We start from the raw sequence: 16260 nt of genomic DNA on the forward strand, positions 1-16260 counted from the left end.
CCACCCTTTAAGTGTAGAATTGTTTCCTAATTTTATTCTTGAGAGGTCTGACTCTAATATTTAGACTATGCTTGTTAGTCCCAGCATCCTTCACCAATGCTAATAGTCTCTCTTTACCTACCCTATCTGTTTCCCCTTAATATCTTGAAAACCTTGATCAAATCACCACTTAATCATCTAAATTTCAAGGAATACAATCATAAATTAAAAAGAGAGGTTACACAAGTTAACTTTTGGAGTCTAAGTATAATTGTGGTAAGTCTATTCTGCACTCTCTCCAAGGCCAATTCCTAAGCTGTGGTGCCTAGAACTGAACCCAGTACTCCAGATATGGTTGAATCAGGGCTCTGTATGGTTGAAGTATGACTTCTAATCTTTTGTTCTAGATACAAAGACCAGCATCCCATTAGACTTATTGATTATTTTCTGTACCACATAGTGATATTTTCCATATCCAAGTACTTAGACCCCCAAGTCTCTTTGGGCCTCCTCTGTTTCTAGTTTTTCACCATTTAGGAAGTACCCTTTCGATCCTTTTTAGGTTGATGACCTCACATGTGCCTAATAGAAATCCATTTGGCACAGTTTTCCTATTCACTTTTTTTCTTTATTTATTCATTCACAGTATGTGGACATGGCTGGCTAGGCCAGTATTTATTGCCCGTCCCTAATTGTCCTTGAAAAAGTTGTGCTGAGCCGCTGCTGTCCATGTAGTGTAGCGACACCCACAGAGCTGTTAGGAAGGAAGTTCCAGGGTTTTGACCCAGCAACAGTGAAGGAATAGCAGTATTGTTCCAAGTCAGGATGGTGTGTAGCTTTGAGGGAAACTTGCAGGTGGTGGTGTTCCCATGCATCTGCTGCCCTTGTTCCTCTAGGTATTAGAAGTCGAAGCTTTGGAAGGTGCTGTCTGAGGAGCCTTGGTGAGTTCCTGTGGTGCACCTTGTAGATGGTGCACACTGCTGCTACTGTGCATCAGTGACGGAGGGTGTGGATGTTGAAGGTGGTAGATGGGATGCTAATCAAGCAAACTGCTTTGTCTGGGATGATGTTGAACTTCTTGAGTGTTGTTGGAGCTGCATTCATCCAGGCATGTGGGAAGTATTCCATCACACTCCTGACTTAATTAATTTAATTCGCTTAATCTATCAATATCCCTGTCATTTTGCTCTTCTTACACTGCTACCTATCTTTGCACCATCTGCAAATTTAGATATGTGGCTTTCTATCCCATCATCTAAGTTATTAATAAATATGGTGAATAGTTGAGGCCCAATGCAAATGCTTGTGGGATTCCACTAGTCACATCCTACCTATTAAAGTATCGGCCTATTATCTCTAATCTCTGTCTCCTGCAATACAACTAATTTCCTAACCAGATCAATAATTTGCCTTCAATTCCATGAGCTTGATCTTTAGTGAACAGTCTCTTATGAGGAGCTTTATCAACTGCCTTCTGGAAGTCTGTATAACTTACACCCATAGACATTTCCCTGTCAACTACTCTAGCTACCCCTTCAAAAAATTCAATCAGGTTCATCAACCTACCCTTTGCAAATCCATGCTGATTCTGATCAACTGAAAGTTTTCAACTCTATTCTTAATTATGAACTCCCACAATTTCTGATAACAGAGGTTATGCTAAGTTGTGAATGATTTCCTGGTTTTCCTTGAGTGTCACCTTTCTTAAATAGCAAAGTAACACCTGCAAAAAGAACTGTTCCTGATTTGAGAGAACTTTGGAAGATTATAGTTAGAACATCTGCAATGTTTTCACTTATTCCTTTATTGGGATGGAAATCATTTGGGTTCTGGGGAGTTGTCACTCTTTAGTGCAGTTATTTCTTCGTTACTGTTATTTTGCTTACATTAATTTGAACAGGTCGTTGTCCCTGATTCAGTATGTTTCCTTGAAATGATTGGCATGTTGGTTTCTTCCTCCACTGTAAATTCTACTGACTCAAAATAATTATTTAGCATGTCCACCATTTCTTTACTTTCATTGACAATATCACAACTACCAATTGTAAAGGGACCCACATTCTCCTGACCACCCTCTTTGTCCTAATATGCTTGTAAAAATTGACCTGTTGATTTTGATATCCCCTTGCAAGTATCTTTTCATACTCCCTTTTTCTAGTTCTTACTATCTGTTTTGTCATCCTTTGCTGTTATATGTATCTTTCCCAGTCACTGGGATCTGTACTTTTTTTTACATTTTTGTGTGCAGTATCTTTTAGTTTTATATTGTCTCATACCTCTTTAGTTGCCCATGGCTGTCTTTTTTGACAAGTAGAGCTCTTACCCCTTAGGGGTATAAACTGCTTCTGTATCACTTTTTTTTCACACCGCCCAATGATCTTCTGATCATTAACAGATTTGCCCAGTTTACAGTGGATAGTCTCTGCCCATCCCATTGAAGTCAGTTTTACCTAAATCTAGAGCTGTTTTTCATTTTTCCTTTCAAAGATTACATTGAGCACATGGTATTATGATTGCTATTAGATAAATGTTCACTCACAGTTAGGCTGTTAATTTATATGGCTCATTACTAAATCTAATGTGTTTCCTTGTTGGTTCTGGGACATATTGCTGCAAAAAGCTATCATGGACACGCTCAAGAAATTCACTATCTTTCTGACTTGCTAGTCTGCTTATTCCAACCTATGTGAAAGTTAAAATTCTCTACTAAAACCACTCTGCCTTTACTACATGCTTGCTGATCTCTGCATTTATACAATCTATCACTTCACAGCTGCAACCAGTGGGCCTACACACAACTCCCACGACAGTCTTAAATTATTTTCTACTTCTTAATTCTACTTTTGAGGTCTCCACTGCCTGCTTACCTCTCACTATATCCTCCCTTACCATTGAAGCGATTTCATCTTAAGGCTAATCCTCCTCCTTCTCTATCATTTTACCTATCTCTACTGTAGGCCTTATAACCTGGCATATTTAATTCCCAATATGACTATCTTGCAGCCATGTGATGCCCTCCAAGTAGAATTTGCTCTTGCGATTTGTTCAGTTTGTTTCTTATGCTCCACAAACAGTGAAATCTTTGTTATCCGGCAAGCTCAGGAAATGGGTGGTGCTGGTTAATCAAAAATGCCAGTTAATGGGGAATTATATTACTCCTGACACAAGACAAGGTGCTGCTCTGTCTTTGAGGGGTTGAGGTGGGGGGGGAAGCAGCTGGGCAGTCAAGGGCCCCAGCACAACAGGGTATCACAAGTAAAACCATCACAAATGACACCACGACCTTCACACCAGCTTTTTAAAAAAAATCGAGCTGTCAGTTGCACTGGCAGTTGCCCCAAGCAGTATATCTTTCTTCAGGCACAATAACGAAAACTGACCCAATAATTTAATCATTTCGATGTAAGAACAACTTCTGCACATTTATAATCTATTATTATTATTAGTTTTTAAAAAAAATAATGTATTACCTGATAACTGAGAGTGACTGGCTATTTAAAAAAATCAGAGTTGTCAAAAATTCTGGTTGCTATAGAGTTCCGATTGGTAGAGTGCTGGATAACACAAAGTTTACTGTATTTGTGTAAAATAAATGCTTATTTGGATTACACACTCTAACTTGTCCTTCTGCTCTAATGTTTTACTCATGTTTCTTAATTCTCTCTTAGTTTAATTACTTTACATCTTTTTGTTTCCCCTTTACCTGCAGTGCCTAAAGCACAATTTCTGACTGTTACTCTAATCCCCTTTTGTTTGTTTTTGAACTATTATCCATGCTACCTTTTTCACCTGAATCCCCCTCAAGATTGCATTGGGTTGTAGTGTATGAAACTGCTCCATACTCTCTATAAGGGTGTGTCTGGATTGGGTTGAGTATGTAATGCACATGTTTGGTCTGTACTGATTTAAACAATCTATCTGAGTTTAGAATTGGACTTGAGGCCAGCTGGGTAAAATCAATCCCTAATGTTCAAGAGGGCTCCCAGCTGAGGGATCTGATGTGAATCATCTCTCCCATGACTGTGCCAGCTCTATGCCTCACGCCTTCAGGTCTTCATTTCATACTAGCACAAGTCAACGTAAACTTAAAATATGCACAAACCGAAAGATCACCACAGTAATGAGTTTGTAATCTGTATCTACCTTGGTAACAGCAACAATTTATCTACACTTATATTGGGAAATTTCAGCTTCATTACATATCTTTTCAAGTGTCATCCTCGCTCAGTTACTAATGCTCTCCCTTCTGAGTCAGTAGATTGAGGGTTCCACGTCCTCTCCAGGATCTGGACACACAATCTAAGATGACACTGAAGTGTTACTTTGCTGCAGAATTTCTTCTCAATGAGATGTTACATGATGCTCCATCTGCATATTCCCAGTGATATAAAAGACCCCATTGCACTATTCAAAGAATGGCAGTGATTTCTCCTGCTAGACTAACATTTCTTAACCACCATTACCAACAGATTATCTCCTGCCTCATGCCATTTGCTGTTTAGGAAACCTTGTTACAAAATTGTTCACCTACATAAGATTCCATTCACCTTTCTTTTTGTTGTCCTGTGATTAACTTTTATTGTTTTTTGTTATATTTATGGACCATCTTAATACATTTTCTGACATGCAAGAAGGGGCTTTTAAAACCCATGAGAAATTATGAGTTACTTCAAACAACAGAACAGCTCTGTCAAAGTGTCTCAAAGATCAAGGACAACAATAGTTTGAATTTAGCTTTTTTAGCTTGTGATATTCTTCCAATTTTTGTGACCTTTGCTCCCATCTCTGCCCACGCAAAGCACTTGGAACATACAATGTGTGGAAGAGGAAATCATTTCCTCTACAGATCATTAACAATGAAGCAACAGTAGGAAAGAAAAGCATATTCCAATTATACTAAATACAGCAAAGTTCTTACATGTTACATTCAGCACAGTCTGTGTATGTTGCATATAGCCTACTGCATCTTTCCTTAACCTTATATACTCCAGATTATCTTTCTATATTCTCATTCACCCTAAATCACCCCTCTATTTTCTTATGTCTCATGAATATTCCTTATAACTCCATATAGCCCAGGACATGTTCCCTATAATCCATAAACTCCAGTGTGCCTTTCCTATATGCTCTGGGACACCTGGTACCATGAAGGCACCTGGAGGTTTATAAATAATTGCTGAAAGTGTTATTTTTTTGGAAGGATCTGAATGAGAGTTTAAATCAAGCATATTGCCCTGCTCACCTCAGAAAACTGTCACTGTGTGATGAGAATTATTAGTAGAGAGCAATTATTAATTGACAAATTTTATGACATACATCTATTAAGTATTCACAGAGTACAGAATTTATTGTTGTTTTCTACACAAATGAATGCACCAGTAATTGCCAGTTATGGATATTTAACAACTCAATTTAAAGTATTCACCAAACAAACTGAAAATTTTGACTTTATGGAAAGAAGGACAAGGAAAGTAATTCCAACCCAGCTCACTTCACCTGCCCCATTCCTGGAGTCCATTCTATATTTCTTGGACCACTTGCACATAATTAAACTTACTTTTCTTTAAGGTAGATTAGCTCCAGCTGTTTTTTCTCATTCTCATCTTCTGGAAGCAATAAGAGACAGGTAATGAAATTTGCATACAATAAAGCGATCTCCCTTAGCGAGTGTAAAAGGCCAATTTAATAGCTTTGAATTAAAGGTATTGTGCATGCTAGTACTGATCAAACTTAATTTCTGGTCTGTACTAATATAAGCCGAGATGGCAGCTGAGCTGCTATCAACAGCAACAGTGCCTGTGAGCTCAGGAAAGGAAGAAAGTTAATCAAACTATCCTCTCCTGATCACAATCCAGTCACCCCTGTTAGAAAGCTTATAAGTTGATAGATAATCTTGGATCAGCATAAGGTCAAATAGCTTGATGATACCTAATTCACAGGAACACCAGAACACAAGAATTAGGAGTGGGAGTAAGCCATTTGGCCCCTCGAGCTTTCTCCACCATTCAATAAGATCATGGCTGCTCTGATTGTGGCCTCAGCTCTATCTTTCTGCACCCCCCCCCCACCGCCCCACCAGTAATCCTTGACTCCCTTGCTGATCAAAAATCTATCTAATTTAACCTTGAACATATTCAATGTTGTCGCTTCCACTATCCTATGGGGAAGAGAATTCCACAGGCTAATGGCCCTCAGAGAAAAAAAATCTCCTCATTTCAGTCTTTAATGGGAGACACCTAAGTTTTAAACAGTGTTCCCTGGCTCTACACTCCCCCACAAGCAGAAACATCCTCTTAGTATTCATCCTGTCAAGTTCCCGCAGGGTCCTATATGTTTCAACAAGATTACCTCTTATAAACTCCAATGGGTATAGGCCAACCTGCTCAATCTTTCCCCATAAGATAACCCCTTTTTCCCAGGACCAGTCAAATGAACCTTCTCTGAACTGCTTCTAATCCAATTATATCCTTTCTTAAGACCACCAAAATTGTACACAGTACTCCAGATGTGCTCTCACCAATGCCCCATATAATTGTAGCATAACTTCCTTACTTTTATACTCAATTCCCCTTTCAATAAATGACAACATTCCATTTGCCTTCCTAATCACTTGCTGTATCTGCATTACAACCTTTTGGGATTCATGAAACAGGACACCCAGATCCTCTGTACCATAGAGTTGTGCAGTCTCTCTCCATTCAAATAATACACTGCTTCTCTATTCTTCCTGCCAAAGTGGACAAGTTCACATTTTCCCACCTTATACGCTATCTTCCAAATTTTTGCCCACTCACCTAACCTATATATACCTCTGCAGCCTCTTTATGTCCTCTTGACAACTTACTTTCCTACCTATCTTTGTGTCATCAGCAAATGTAGCTACCATACCTTCAGCCCCTTCATCCAAGTCACTGATAAAGATTGTAAATAATTGAGGCCCTAGCACTGATCTCTATGGCACTCCACTAGTAACAGCATGCCAGGCATTAGACTGTGTATGATCGATCATTCATGAAAAATGCTTGCTTGAATGAAGCACTGGAGGTTCACTTTGGGCTGTATCCCATGCAAGGCCACTGCTGTCAAGAGAGGAAGGAGGAAAATGGGATTGAATTTAACTTGCCTAAATTGGCTTTAATATGATGGTTATGCTCCCACAAACACTGGGTGACCGAGGGCCTGTCTGTGCCCTTTAATGTGCAGCTTTATTTCATGCTCTCCATCGAAAAGAGGAAGAAAGATAGAATGAAACAGCATTTGGATGGGAGAGTGAGCATTCATAGAACATGTGTGATCAATTATTGCCAACAAAGCTTATAGCAGCCAACTAATACGCACCATATTTTTGGGAGCCTGAACTAGTGTAGGCATCTTCTACACTGTCTGTGTCCGTGATTACAGTTAATTCGGCATCAGATTCTAGGCTGGTGTTGATGAGCTGCTGCAGCACAGCTTCTGCAATCGGCATCACCATAGCAGTAGTGGAGGTGTTACTGAGCCACATGGACAAGAACACGGTACAGCACATGAAGCCAAGCACCAACCTGTGAGTAAGAGAGGAAGTAAATACCTTGCTAGTATACTTAGAACTTACCAAACAGGAGAAGGAAAAGATTGATTCTCCCGGCACTGGTGTTTAGAGGTTGATGTTGTGTCTTTGCCAGTGAAGTTATTTAATAACAGGCCATCTCAAACTGGCATCCAAACCTAAAGTCACAGTAGGCAAGATACTCATGGCCCCACTCCAGTGGCGAACTTGTGGTTGAGCAGGGTCACAGTTTGTCAGCTCTGAGGAATAATAACCCTGTCCCAAATTGGAAGAAGGAGGTCATTAGCATGTTTGAGGTGGACCAGGCCCTATACGCTGTCTCCACAGAGGCCAGGAATTCAGAAATGTCACAATTACACTTTGCCACATTGATCCATTGATATGGTCCGGGGGAGAGCGAATAGAAAAGGAGCTGCACAACTTTCAATCCCCAGAGGAGCATTCAGCACTCTCTATAAGGTAATTAACCCATTCCAGGATCGATTGCCTTTTTCCTTAGACATCTTGGTATCCTTGGAAGGCTTATAATGGGACATAAGCATGCTCTCCGGAGGTGTACTTTCACTCTAACTCCTTATTTTCACATATCATCAGGCTTATACTTAGGGATGTTTTGGTCTATCAGTGTTTTTAAATCAGCTGGTTCTCTATGTCAACACATACACTGTTCCTCCTTTCTGACCCATTCCTGGTCTATGGCTCTGACATATATATAGTATATTTATTAAAATAAATATATTATTGGGAGCGGGCAGTGCAGAGTAAAGAATTAACTCAAATGATAGCTACTGAGCACGTTTGTAAGGAGTTATGTCACAGTGATGTCATTGGCTGAGAGGAGATGAGTGTGAAGCATCTCAGAGAGTAGTTCCATCTAGTCTTGGTCTTATTTAACTTATGTAAATAGTTGGTCTGTAAATAAATGTTTTTCAACAAAAGACCGCTGCCTCCAGTAAGATCTCATCTAGAGTAAGAAGCTAACAAATCCTGAGATAAAACCACAATAATAGATGGTGGCAGCAGTGACTAAACCCACAGAGGAACAGCAGAAAACAGTGGGGAGAGCCTCAAGTGAAACCCAGCAACAGAGAAATGGCTGAAGGATTTTGAGGGCAACCCAGCAACCACACTGGAGACAATGAGGGCAGGTCCAGCGACTGGCAAGACAAGCAGCATGGGAAAAGACAATTTCGAACGTGGGTGAAAAATGGCTGCAACTTTGCCGCTACCAGAATCATTTCAAAATATAAAGGGTCCTTGACAGGCTGAGCAACGGCAACATTCGCAAAGACATTTTACCCGGTACCACAACACCTCAGGTCTGGCGACTAAAGAGAACAAAGATCGAGTTAGCAGTTTGTCATATGCTGTTGGGAGCATAGCAGATGATGTGCTGGCCAGACAGGGGTGAAGGATGAGACAGCCTCCTACAAGGATGTCATCGGAGCCTTTGATTCATACTTCAGTCTTCATAAAAATATTTTCATTGAGAGGGTGACATTTAATCGGCGCAGTCAAAAACAGGGTGAAGGGATTGACTCATTCAATGGATTGATGAATGATCAATTTTTGTCTCGCTGAAAATTATGAGAATGGAACATTAAAAGATGACCTGATCAGAGGTAGAATAGTTGTTCATGTTTTAGATGAGAATCTCTCCCCCTTCTTACAATCTCGGGATGATTTAAATTTACGTACATCTGGCCAGACAAGCGAATAGTGGAGGCAGAATAAGGCTTTTGTCAGAGATGCGAGGGAAATTTCCCAAGAACAGCCCAATGAAGTCATTCAATTTGTGGGTTGTAAAACTGAAACTACAGCAAGGCAGCAACCAGGGAAACATCCTGAAAAGGCACCAGCCACCATTTTCCAATGACACACTGTGGAAGGGTAAAGGTCCACAGGTCCGAAAAACACCCTAGCCAATTGTGCAGTGCCATGGGTGTGACACATTAGGCCATTTTAAAGTGGTCTGCCACTCGAGGAAATCTGTATTTACAATATAGGAGAAATCTGTTAAAGGGACATCCCTTCAAGAAATTCAAGACCTCGACAACCAGGAAAGCACCATCCTAGGAGAAATAAAGGAAAATAAAAACCAACATTAGAGTGCTGACATTACTGTAAACAGGCATCCAACAGAATTCAAGCTAGGCACAGGATCTGATGTCTCAGTGTTATCTGACAGAGTTTCATGGCTGAATAAAGTGACACTACAACTGTCACAGAATCACACAATCACAGTGTAGAAGAAGCCCTTCGGCCCATCGAGTCTGCACTGACACGTGAGAAACACCTGACCTACCTACTTGGCCCATAGCCTTAAATGTTATGACGTGCCAAGTGCTCATCCAGGTACTTTTTAAAGGATGTGAGGCAACCCGCCTCCACTACCCTCCCAGGCAGTGCATTCCAGACCATCACCACCCTCTGGGTAAAAAAGTTTTCCCTCACAACCCTCCTAAACCTCCTGCCCCTCACCTTATACCCCCTTATGACTGACCCTTCAACTAAGGGGAAGAGCTGCTCCCTATCCACCCTGTCTATGCCCCTCATAATCTTGTACACCTCAATCAGGTCGCCCCTCAGTCTTCTCTGCTCCAACAAAAACAACCCAAGTCTATCCAACCTCTCTTCATAACTTAAATGTTTCATCCCAGGGAACATCCTGGTGAATCTCCTCTGCACCCTCTCTAGTACAATCACATCCTTCCTATAATGTGGCGACCAGAACTGCACACAGTACTCCAGCTGTGGCCTCACCAAGGTTCTATAGAACTCCAACATAACCTCCCTACTTTTGTAATCTATGCCTCGATTGATAAAGGCAAGTGTCCCATATGCCTTTTTCATCACCCCACTAACATGCCCCTCCACCTTCAGAAATCTATGGACACACATGCCAAGGTCCCTTTGTTCCTCAGAACTTCCTAGTGCCATGCCATTCATTGAATACTTCCTTGTCAAATTACTCCTTCCAAAGTGTATCACCTCACACTTTTCAGGGTTAAATTCCATCTGCCACTTATCTGCCTATTTGACCATCCCGTCTATATCTTCCTGTAGCCCAAGACACTCAACCTCACTGTTAACCACCCGGCCAATCTTTGTGTCATCCGCAAACTTACTAATCCTACGCCCCACATAGTCATCTATGTCGTTTATATAAATGACAAATAATAGGGGACCCAGCACAGATTCATGTGGTACGCCACTGGACACTGGCTTCCAGTCACTAATGCATCCTTCTGTCATCACCCTCTGCCTCCTACAACTAAGCCAATTTTGAATCCACTTATCAAGTTACCCTGTATCCCATGTGCCTTTGCTTTCTTTATAAGTCTCCCACGTGGGACCTTGTCAAAGGCTTTGCTGAAATCCATATAAACTACATCAACTGCACTACCCTCATCTACACACCTGGTCACCTCCTCAAAAAATTCAATCAAATTTGTTAGCCATGACCTCCCTTTGACAAAGCCATGCTGACTATCCTTGATCAAACCTTGCTTCTCCAAGTGGACATAGATACTCTCCTTCAGAAATTTCTCCAATAGTTTCCCTACCACTGACGTGAAACTCACTGGCCTGTAGTTCCCTGGCTTATCTCTACAACCCTTCTTAAATAGTGGAACCACATTAGCTGTTCTCCAGTCCTCTGGCACCTCCCCCGTGCCAGAAAGGAATTAAAAATTTGGGTCAGAGCCCCTGCGATCTCCTCCCTTGCCTCCCTCAGCAGTCTGGGACACAAATCATCCAGACCTGGAGATTTGTCCACTTTTAAGCCTGCCAACACCTCCAATATCTTGTCACTCCCTATATCAATTTGCTTAAGAACCTCGCAGTCTCTCTCCCCGAGTTCGATACCTTCATCCTCATTCTCTTGGGTGAAGACGGACATGAAGTATTCATTCAACACTGTAGTGATGTCCTCTGGCTCCACCCATAGATTGCCCCCTTGTTCCCTTATGGGCCCTACTCTTTCCCTGGTTATCCTCTTCCCATTGATATACTTATAGAATATCTTGGGATTTTCCCTACTTTTACCAGCCAGAGCTTTCTCATATCTCCCCTTTGCTCTCCTAATTGCTTTATAAGCTCCACCCTGCACTGTCTGTACTCCACTAATGCCTCTGCTGATTTGCTTCCCTTGTACCTGCTAAAAGCCTCTCTTTTCTTTCTCATCGTAACCTGAATATCTCTGGTCATCCATGGTTCTCTGGGCTTGTTACTCCTTCCTATCACCCTAGAGGGAACATGTTGAGCCTGTACCCTCCCCATTTCCTTTTTGAACACCCCCCCCCACTGTTCCTCCGTAGATTTCCCCACAAGTAACTATTCCCAGTCTACCTTGGCCAGATCCTGCCTTATTTTACTAAAATCCACTCTTCCCCAATCCAAAACATTTTTTTGCAACTTGTTGATTTCTTTGTCCATAACAAAATTAAACTGTACCATGTTGTGGTCGCTATCACTAAAATGCTCGCCCACCACCACCTCAGCCACCTGTCCGGCTTCATTCCCCAGAATTAGATCCAGCAAAGCACCGTCCCTTGTTGCACCCTCTACATATTGACCTAAAAAGTTCTCCTGTACACATTTCAAGAAATCCACTCCATCCAAGCCTTTAACAATATGTCTATCCCAATTAATGTTGGGAAAGTTGAAATCACCTAATATAATTACCCTATTGTTATTGTTTTTACACACTTCCACAAATTGTGCACACATTTGCTCCTCTATTGTCCTTTATTCAACTCCAAGGTCTGGGGGGGATCAAGTTATATGTTCAAGGCCTGCTAGATATGACACTAAACTACAAAGATAGAGACATTTCTGAAACATTGTACATTATCAAGAATGTTCTTTGTTGAGCAGAAAAACCTGTATAGCTCTGAACTGTTTATAAAAGTTGATGAAGTCAACACAAAAAATCAAGAAAGTGAAGTTAGGAAGGAATTCCCCAGCTTAGGTAAGCTGAAGACCATATGTCGCGTTACACTCAAGACACATGTAAACCCATTTGTCTATTCACACCAAGGAGCGTTCCACAGCCACTTCTGAAAAGAGTCAGGAGTGAGACAGATGATGCTACAACAACGAGTCATTTCACCAGTCAATAAACCAACCAGGTGGTGCTCTGGTATGGTACCGGTCCCAAAGCCTAATGGCTCCATTCGAATCTATGTTGATCTAACACACCTCAGCAAGGCAGTAGAAAGAGAAATACATCCAATGGCATTGGTAGTTGAGAACTTGGCCAAACTTGCAAAAGGCACAATTTTCACCAAACTTGATGCCAACAGTGGATTCTGGTAGTTGTAATTGGATCAGGAGTTAAAGCTCCTAACTACTTTGATTACACCCTTTGGGCGGTACTGCTTTAACCATCTGCAATTTGGCATCACGTCAGCCTCTGAAACATTCCAAAGGACAATGCCCAAGGTACTGCAGGGCATGGAAGGCATCATATGCCAGATGGGCGACATCTTGATCCATGGGCCGATGAAACAGGAACACAATAAATGGTTCAGAGAAGTCTTACTATTGCTGTAAGAGGCTGGCTTGACGCTCAGTGACAAATGTGAATTTTCTAGGCCCATGATAAAGTTCTTAGGGCATATTATACAAGTGGCTGGGATTACTGCAGACCCACAGAAAACTAAGGCAATAAAAGGATTCCCACCACTTAGAAATATAACAGAACCACAAAGGTTTATGGGCATGGTCAACCAACTTGGTAAATTCCTGCCTCACTAAGCCCCGATAGATGAACCCTTCAGATATCTTTTACGACAGGCCCAGGCATGGTACTGGACTGAGCATTAGCAGCAGTCATTCAAACAAATCAAAACAATGTCAACATCCTCAGATGTCCTAGCCCACTATGGCCATGAAATTCCTATGGTTATGGCAGCTGATGCAGCTGCAATGGGACTGGGAGCAGTGCTATTCCAGGTCAAAAGTGATGGCAAAAGAAGACCTGTTTACTATGTGTCCAAGTCATTAACCGAGACGGAACAGCACTATTCAGTCATCGAGAAGGAAGCCCTCACAGCAACTTGGGCATGTGAGAAACTCTCTGATTATGTAAGTTTTCCATTCTTGGCCCTGACTGTTCTATTGAAGGGCCATGGGTGGAGTTGTATTTGAACATGTAAACCATGCAGTTCAGATCAATGAAGGGGGCATTCAAGGCCACCACTTCCATCTTGCCATTGGTGACAGCAGCCCGGGTCACCAGGCGGCCAACTGGCTGAATCCATTGATGCCAATCTTTACCATGCTGCTGCTGTGTCTGAGCCTCAGCTCCTTCAGTTGACCTGTAGTTTAAGATTGAGATCAATCATAAGCCATTAGTAACCCTGTTGAACACAAAAGAAATTGCAAAGAATCCACCCAGGATTCTTAGACTCGTGTTGACCCTACTATGGAGTATGTACAGGGTAAATATAAGACTATGACCGATACATTGTCCAGGGTACCTGCCACTTAACCAGTGCAGGAAGATAAAACCTTCATAGCAGAAGTTGAATCCTTCACAGCCTTGATGACCAAATACTTGCCGGCAACAGGCCAGAAGTTGAGTGAATTTCATGCTGCTCAAAGGAAAGATGAAGCGCACACCCAGATGTGCACATACTGCCTGGATGGATGGCCACAGTACATTCCAAGCGACCCCTGTCTTGAGGAAATATTTCGGACAGCAGCACCACTCAGCATGACCTCCTGGTATTCGATGCAAGAATGGTGGCACCGCGAGCTCTCCGTCTGGAAGTCCTCCAGAAGATCCACCAAGGACATTTTGGCATAACTAAGTGTTGAGCCAGGGCACAGCAGTCAGTATGTGGGTCAGGGATTTCACACTTCTATTGAAGAGATGGTCTCCAACTGCATTACCTGTGCCATGCACATGCAGGAGCAGAAAGAGCCTCTTCTGCCCTCCTCCTTCCCATCTAGGACTTGGGAATACCTTGACATGGATTTGTTCAACTATAAAGGCAAAATATTTCTTATAGTAGTAGACTATTATTCCCACTGGATAGAGGTGCAAAAGCTACATGGTCTCAACTCCGAAGCTGTTATTACCTCCTTGAAGAAAATGTTCTTTACACGTGGCATCCTGGACACTGTCTTATTCGATAATGAGCCACAATTTGCCAACAAGTGCTTCCAAACCTTTGCAGTGTCGTATGGTGTGCATGCCACAAGCTCCCTAAAATACTCTCAGTCTAAGGGAGAAGCTGAGTGAGAAGTATGCGTTATAAAAGCTCTACTGAAGAAGAATGAGGACTTTGAGCTTGCTCTGCTTAGTTATCACTCCACACCATTACATACGAGCTTCTGATGGGCCACAGGCTAAAAACCCAACTTCCTTTCCTGCTCACATCTTGCTACCAAATGTCATGGTGGAAGACCATGATCAAGCTAGGGAGAAGAAAGAAGCCACTAGAGCAAGTCAAGCTCACATATTTAACCAGAGGCATCGGGCTCAAGGCCTTCTTGGGAGCAGAGAGAGTGTATGGATCAGAGAGCAGAACCATTCTGGTACAGCAACCGAGATCCTACCTGGTCAAGACACAGCCAGACATCATTTGAAGGTACAAATCTGCCCTAATTTCAATGGACAGAATACCATTAACAGCATGGGCAGAGTACCCTGAACTTCAAGGGAATGTCATATCTACAGAACCACAAATGAGCGAAACCAGGGGTGACAACCTCCATGGACTGACTTCAGAGCTACAGGATTCCCATCTACCTCAGAAAGAGCTCCATACTCATTCAGGAAGACTGGCGAAACCACCAAAGAGACTTTCCCTTTAAGAGAAGAGACTTTGGGGGGGAAATGTAGAGAAATATGTGGGTACTATAATTTGGAGATAAAGACTTGGGGGGGATGTAGAGTAAAGGGTTAACTCTAATGATAGCTCCTTATGCACATGCTCAGTGGCTATGTCACAGTGATGTCACTCACTGAGAGGAGTGAGTGTGAAGCGTCTCAGAGAATAGCTCCAGCTATGTCTTAACCTTTGCAAATCGTTAGCATGTAAACAAATGTTTTTGAACAGAAGACCATTGCCTCCAGCAAGTTATCTTCCAAATTAAGAAGCTAATGAATCCTGAGTTAAACCCACAATAACAGAGGCAGGGAGAGATAAGTTTCCAAGGCAGGGAATCATTTGAAAGCAATATGATTACCTATAAATTGTAAATATAAATAGATTTGGGGTTTGATGTGGTTGCAGTGCTTCTCATTGCCACTAGAGGTCTTCACATACTTTGAAAGTGTGCTTCAATAGTCCATAAATTTTTGTCAAAACAATGGCAAAGTGAACAGTGCTTACCATTAGGTATGTGTAAATGCTTGTGCAGTGTCAGGTGAGGACAGAAGCGGGGTTAAACAATAAAATTCAAATGTTACTGTCGGAGATGCACTGCTCCACTGTTAGCTTCACGAAAATGGCAAGTCACCATCAAGTTCATCATTAAAATGCACTGAGCAACGCAAAGTTGCTATTCCATTGTAGATGCAAATTAAAGTCACCACAGAAAGTTAGAGTTGGTCTGAAATGATGCAAGAAGCCTGGCTTGAAGCCATTTAAGATCCGCACACTTTTAATTAAGCCTGGACTAGCTATCAGAGATTCTTTTAAAAATGTGCTAATTGTTAACTACTGCTAATGAACTTCTCTGGCACCAAAAATTAATTGCTACAAGCGTGGTGTTTC

The 16260-nt window shown here is 41.8% G+C and overlaps 1 protein-coding gene across 2 annotated transcripts in view; it reads right to left on the reverse strand.

Annotated features, from left to right (window-relative positions):
- The window catches only part of slc13a4 (solute carrier family 13 member 4), a 138746-nt gene that overhangs the window by 42277 nt on the left and 80209 nt on the right, over positions 1-16260 (reverse strand). For both annotated transcript variants that reach the window (XM_078568169.1, XM_078568170.1), the window contains 2 exons: positions 7318-7523; positions 5537-5585 (listed from right to left, as the gene is read on the reverse strand). In XM_078568169.1, coding sequence (XP_078424295.1) covers positions 5537-5585; positions 7318-7523 — 255 coding nt within the window. The remainder of the gene's footprint in view (positions 1-5536; positions 5586-7317; positions 7524-16260) is intronic.

The sequence above is a fragment of the Cetorhinus maximus genome, chromosome 22 (assembly GCF_964194155.1).
Source record: "Cetorhinus maximus chromosome 22, sCetMax3.hap1.1, whole genome shotgun sequence".
NCBI lineage: Eukaryota > Metazoa > Chordata > Chondrichthyes > Lamniformes > Cetorhinidae > Cetorhinus > Cetorhinus maximus.